Below are 5774 nucleotides of genomic sequence, written 5' to 3' on the forward strand. Positions count from 1 at the left end.
GGAACGAGACAGCCCCGGTCACAGGCACCGAAGGAGTAGAGCAGTAATTAATTAAGCGTCATCGCGGGAGAAATGTGAGACGTCAATAAAACTTGGGAGGGGGAGGACTAGGTTAGGTAAACAATTGGAAAGGAGAATCAAACAAGGGACCGCCAACAGACGCTTTCATATGGAGCAATCAAGGGCATTGAATGGGCATGGGGAGTGGTACATAGGAACCGGTAATTAATAACATCTCGTGGATGGTGGAAGACTCTCGCAGACGCATGTCGGCCTGATTGATGATGTATAAATAGGTACCACGCCAGACTGATCACAATCAATGAATATTATAGACTGAAGCATTTCTTTTCCGGCCAATATCATATCATTGTAGTCTGATTAAAAGTCGGACCCCCTGGATTCCGAACACCCCACATTCCGAACACTTGGCAAACCTACACCCAAGAACCAACCTATCTTCTTTAACACTATATATTACAACTACCCGGTGGTTAACGCTGACCAATTAGTTCAGGACTACCAGAGAAGTGGTAGTCCTGAACTAATTAATAATTAGTCAGCACTAACCACAGGGTATATTCAACCCACTACAATACAGGAACCCTCTGATTTAGTACTTTCAGACTCGCTCTCTTTAGCTACAGTACCCTCTATACGGCCGGCCTCAATCTAAGCCCTGTAGATCTGTTCAATTGAAGCAAACTGGCCGTGAGGGTCAATTTGTACCCTCTTCCTTTTCGACGGCCGGGCTGCCTCTAACTATGCCTTCAGAGCTTCGTTTTCCTGTCGTAACTGGGCCAATTCGAAGTCCTTTTGGTCAAAGGCCTTTCCAGTTACGACAGGAAAACGAAGCTCTAAAGCCATAGCTAATAGCTAGAAGCATCCCAGCCATCAAGAAGGAAGAGGGTACCAACTAACCTAAATAGCTAGTTCGCTTCAATTGATCAGAGCCACAGGGCTCAAATTGAGGCAGGTCGTATAGAGGGCATTATGGCTGAAGAGAGCGTGTCTGAAAGTGCCGAATCAAACGCTTCCTGTATTGTGGTGGGTTGAATATAGTTGTAATATATAGTGTTGAAGAAGATAGGTTGGTTCTTGGGTGTGGGTTTGTGATAGAAGATGGTTCCAATTGATGGAAGATGGTGGTTCCAATAGATGGAAGAGTTGGTAAGTTGTAAATAGTTCAAAAGTGCGATATCTTCTTCCTACGTATGTTGGCCCTGTGGCTCTGGTATAAGTAGAGGATTAGGAACAAAGAACCCTCCGTTTGCCAGCCCGTTTGCCAGATCCACAGGTCTTATCTTATCCAACCTTACATGATGGACGCGTCCGTAGACAACGTACTGCATCAGTTTGCCAAGTGTTCAGAATGTAGGGTCTTCGGAATCCAGGGGGTCTACTTAATATGTGTTAGAGAGACCCGTTGACCCGTCGACCCGACCGACCGAGGAAGTAGAAAATAAAAAAAAAGAATAAAAAAAAATAAAGTTCCCATTAATAGTACAAACGTTGCGCCGGGTCCCGCCCGAGGTCGTCACATTCAAAGTCGTTTCGTAGCCACACAACAAACACCGCAGTTAATTAATTAGTCGGTGTCAGCAGCGGTCCGGGAACCGCCCTTGCGGCCTGCCTCGCGGGCCCGCTCGCTGCCGGGCTCGAAGCTGCCGGAAGAGGCCTGACCGCCCTTGGAAGCGATCTCGCGCTGCCGCCCCGTGAGGTCAGTAAACCTGTCCAGTCGTATTCTCGGGGAGGTCTGTTCCCCCAGGGGATAATTACCTGCTTGTCGGGGTCCATGCTGGCGAAGCCGCCGCTGTGGCTGGACTGGCCACCCTTGGAGGCAATCTCGCGCACTTCTTCCTCGGGGCTGGAAGAAAGTAGTGTTGTTAATAGTGATCGAGAAGACCAGAAAGGAAGTTTTTGATTTATTTATAGAAAGCGGTCCATGAGCGTACCGGTTGGCAAAGTTGCCGGGGTTCTTGTTCTGAGTGCCAGACATGTTGGATGGTTGGATTTTTGATATAGGACGAGTAGAGTTTCGTTAGGAGGTTTTATGTTTTCGCTTTGGAGCTGTGTGATGCGAGAAGAAGTTCGCTTTGGTTGAAGGGAGAAGAGGTTTATATCTTCGTAAATAGGAACCCCCTCTGTGAGATGACGCAGGCCGTTTGGCGGGATCGTCGATGCACTCGACGACGACGGGGCTCGTCATGATGTAGATGGTGATGTCAACGTGATGGCTCGAGCCATCGAGGTCAGCAAGCCGATGTCATGGAGCGGGTCTCGTCCCTGGCGATCTATAATTACTTCGTGCAGTGTCGACCCCGTCAATCAAGTAGTATGAACAGCTAATTAGGCCCAGATCCCCCGTGCCGAGAAGGGAAGGGATCGGAGGTGCTGGCCGCATCCTGTAGGGCTCTTCGCCCTTCTCGAATCCGAGTCCCCCAGGAGGCTCGACGTCAGTGGTTATTATCAAATGTCAATCCGTCCGTAGAACGAGAGAGTGGCGACCCAAGTTATGACATATTGAAGCAGGCACCCACCCGTCCGGATCACAACCGCGCCTGCAGGAGCCCGCCGAAAGAGGCCAATTGCTTCCGAGTCCCGCGATGGAACCCTCGATCTCAGGATGCCTCAGATGTCATCAGCCATCGACCGACATTCGAACCATCTGTATGCGGATACTTAAAGGCGGCATCGATTAAATCAATTAATTAGAGCGTCTCTGTGAACAAGAGGGAACGTCGGACGTCATCCATGAGATCATGGAGCTGGAGGTTCTGCTAATACCCGGAATCATTTACCTCTTTCATTCCAGGTAATTACATACTCCGTTATCTCCCAACTATTGCCGGGAAAACACGTCAGGGAAGGGGTCGTCTCCCAACAAGGATCCGTTTCTTGCCATGGGTTGGAGCCCCAACTTCTCCCGTTGTTCTGCCTGGATGGCGCTTTGTGGCGCGCGGCCGGCAAGGAAATGATGAATCTCGAGTCCTAATTAGTTAATAGTTCTTCACCAAAATTCCAACAAACATATCCCAAAATCCTGCCCATTGACGTTCAACCAAGACAAAAATCAACGTAGAAGAGTCCAAGCATCGAAATTCCCACCAATTCCATCTTAGCCAGTCAAGCTTACCGTACCTAAGGAGCTTCCAGTTGTCGTCAAGACCCAAACCTCCCTGCGTTCCGTAAAACAGATGCTGCAAGAGCACGCTCAAGAAATCCCCCAAGAAAGCAAACAAATGAACACACACACGCACAAAAACAGAGACACAAAAAAGACAAACAATTGAGTCCAGTCCTGCAGCGAGTGAGCGTCCTGGCCGACCGAGGACTTTGTTTTTAGCGATCAATAGTGCCCCTTCCGGCATCCTACATAATTATTATCGCCAAACTGTCAGGCTCTCCATCTGTCCGGCCAACAAATCCACTTCTGCCCCCGAGCTGGGAACCGAATCCGCCTCTGTCTCCGAGTCGGAAGCCGTCAACTCTGATTCCAGCAGTTCACCCACAAATGCCTCTAGGTCTCGAGCCGTGTCGAGAAAACACTCTTGCAAGGATTTTAGGCCATCTGCCGACGGGTCACGTTCGGTGATGTTGTTGACGTGCGGCTGTAGCGAGGACGCGAAGTCGTCCCAAATACGGTGCAGCTGCGGATCGACGACCTGTCATCCAGACACATCCTTCAAGAAGCAGTATTTGCATCGTTTTTTGAAACGCATCCCTAAGTTGCGGATCATCCATTTTCTCCATCTTTTTCTCGGTGGTGAATTGGAGCAAGTCGATGGCAGCAACAATTCTTCTAATGTCCAGCGTCCCGAGGGAAACGAAGCGGAATGCCTTGTTGAGAACGTTCTCATTGGCTTCATCCTTGGATCGCGCGTTACGTCGCTGCCTTGCTTCGAGCCAACACGGCCATCTTTTTGGGCCAACAGTAGCACAGTGATCAGGCGCCTCTGTCACGGCCGCAAACCCTCTGCAGGCATGAATTTGTACTGGATGAGAGTAAACCCCGAGGAGGACTCACGATGTGGCTTAGATGAGGTGGGTTGATGGGAACTTACATACCGTGCCTAAGGTACCTAGGTACCGAGCTACGTAATTGAGCTTCCAGGAAATTTCCGCCCCGAGCGCCACATGGGGGTTTGGCTGTTTGACCGGGTTGGCGGTATCGCCTCTGATCAGTTTGATATTAACAAGGATGGACTCCGCTTCGTATTTACTATTCTCGGATTCTTCTAGATGAGCGAGGAGCAGCTTGGTTTCGATCCGACGATCACGACGGCAAATGGCTAACGATTTATCGAGATCGAACGGGAGGGCAAAACGAAGCGGCTTATTATCATCGATGGGTTGATAAAGCGTACGCGTTACGTCGTTGGCCGAGTAACGACTTGCTGGAAAGCATACCGCGAAGACCCCTATGCCTAATTCGTTATCAAAGATTCATGGCAATATCTAGAACGTGATAAAGAGGGCGAGTTGCTCCGTAAAGCAGCTAGTAAGGGTATTGTCCATGTAGCTCGGTATTATCACGAGACCGTCCGGGTACGGAATATAGAGGACGATGTCTGTAACAATGTCCGTAAAGGGCCGGACATTACAAAGGCCATAGATTTCTGGCAGAGTCGATCGCTGGTCTCTCTGAGCACGACGAGTCTGGTAGGAATATCGCAAATCAGTCGAAGCAGCAGTATTGCTGGCGTAAAGCGGTCGTCTAGTCAAACCGGTGCTCTATTACCGCCATTTCTTCCAATAAAGCAGGCAGAGAGATACAAAATCAAGTATATCGGCGTGTTATCCTTCGCGACTACGGAGTTTCTATCTACAAAGCGAGATCCCGAGTAACGCTACTTAGCGCGCTTGCTGACTGCATTTCGGGACATGAGTCGTTACGGCAGAGAGCGGGTCTCCTTCACCGGGATATCTCCATTGGTAATCTTTTGATAGGCGAGGATAACCGCGGGTTTTTGATCGACTTGGATCTCGCCGTGAAGGAGCAACGCCTTGGCGCCTCCGGATCCAAGGGGAAGACCGGCACGAGGGCCTTCATGGCCGTTGGAGCTCTTCTATGCGAGCGGCACTCGTTCACGCACGACCTCGAGTCCTTCTTCTGGGTGTTGTTCTGGATATGCATCCACTGCGACGGTCCCGGCAGGGGCAGGGTCGTAGACCGACTTGACAGGTGGAATTATGCCGACATAGAGGAGCTGGCAAAGTTGAAGCTGGGCACGGTGTCTGACGAGGATATCTTTCGTATAACCATGGAGGAAAGCTGCTACAGCTCGGTGGCTACAGTCAGTATAGCTCTAGAAGGCTGTAAACAGGTACGACACCACAGCGGTATTCGCGCCGTAGGCGGCACTCCTAGACCAACTATTACAATCTATAGAAGTAGGTAATAAAAGCGTTAATTGTTCTAAGTGCTAGAGGCACTTAGAGATACTATCTAAATATATTTTAATACCCTAGCTTGTTATCCCTATTAGTAGGTTAGTTAGATCTAACCTATAGATAGTTAAATCCTATAATAAATACTAGAGTTTGAAAAAGAAAAAATAATAACTTATTATTACTTAGTAAATATATTAGCTATTTACCTATAGTAATATGTCACGGATAAGCACATGGGCGGCCTGGCAGGCTGCAGCTAGGACACGGGACATTCCGACAGCCAATCACTCGACGGACCAATCAGAAGATTATCACCACCAAGACTAAGGTCTTCACTAGTGATAATAACATGTCACCGTCGACAACGCAGAATCACAAAG

General features: G+C 49.1%; 2 protein-coding genes across 2 annotated transcripts; one reads left to right on the forward strand and one right to left on the reverse strand.

The window, feature by feature from the left end:
• Nucleotides 1-1148: 1148 nt before the first annotated feature.
• On the reverse strand, nt 1149-2105 carry MYCTH_2310279 (uncharacterized protein). Its single transcript, XM_003665938.1, has 3 exons — nt 1956-2105; nt 1780-1867; nt 1149-1705 (listed from the first exon to the last, which is right to left on the reverse strand). The coding sequence occupies exons 1-3, from the start codon at nt 1997-1999 to the stop codon at nt 1589-1591; spliced, it is 249 nt and encodes an 82-aa protein (XP_003665986.1). The 5' UTR covers nt 2000-2105; the 3' UTR covers nt 1149-1588.
• A 2329-nt stretch (nt 2106-4434) lies between these two features.
• On the forward strand, nt 4435-5402 carry MYCTH_40175 (uncharacterized protein; the record flags this gene model as incomplete). The annotated part of the gene is made up of 2 exons (XM_003665939.1): nt 4435-4657; nt 4846-5402. Coding segments are annotated over 2 exons (780 nt in total), but the record flags the coding sequence as incomplete, so codon positions are not given.
• Between the last annotated feature and the right edge of the window lie 372 nt (nt 5403-5774).

Source organism: Thermothelomyces thermophilus, chromosome 6, assembly GCF_000226095.1.
Source record: "Thermothelomyces thermophilus ATCC 42464 chromosome 6, complete sequence".
Taxonomy (NCBI): domain Eukaryota; kingdom Fungi; phylum Ascomycota; class Sordariomycetes; order Sordariales; family Chaetomiaceae; genus Thermothelomyces; species Thermothelomyces thermophilus.

Excerpts from the sequence above, each read along its gene's own strand:
- MYCTH_2310279 (XM_003665938.1), bottom strand. The coding sequence starts at position 1,999 with ATGTCTGGCACTCAGAACAAGAACCCCGGCAACTTTGCCAACCG. Across the intron at positions 1,868-1,955 it reads CCCGGCAACTTTGCCAACCG|CCCCGAGGAAGAAGTGCGCG; the intron begins GTACGCTCATGG and ends ACTTTCTTCCAG. Across the intron at positions 1,706-1,779 it reads GCATGGACCCCGACAAGCAG|CGCGAGATCGCTTCCAAGGG; the intron begins GTAATTATCCCC and ends ACGGGGCGGCAG.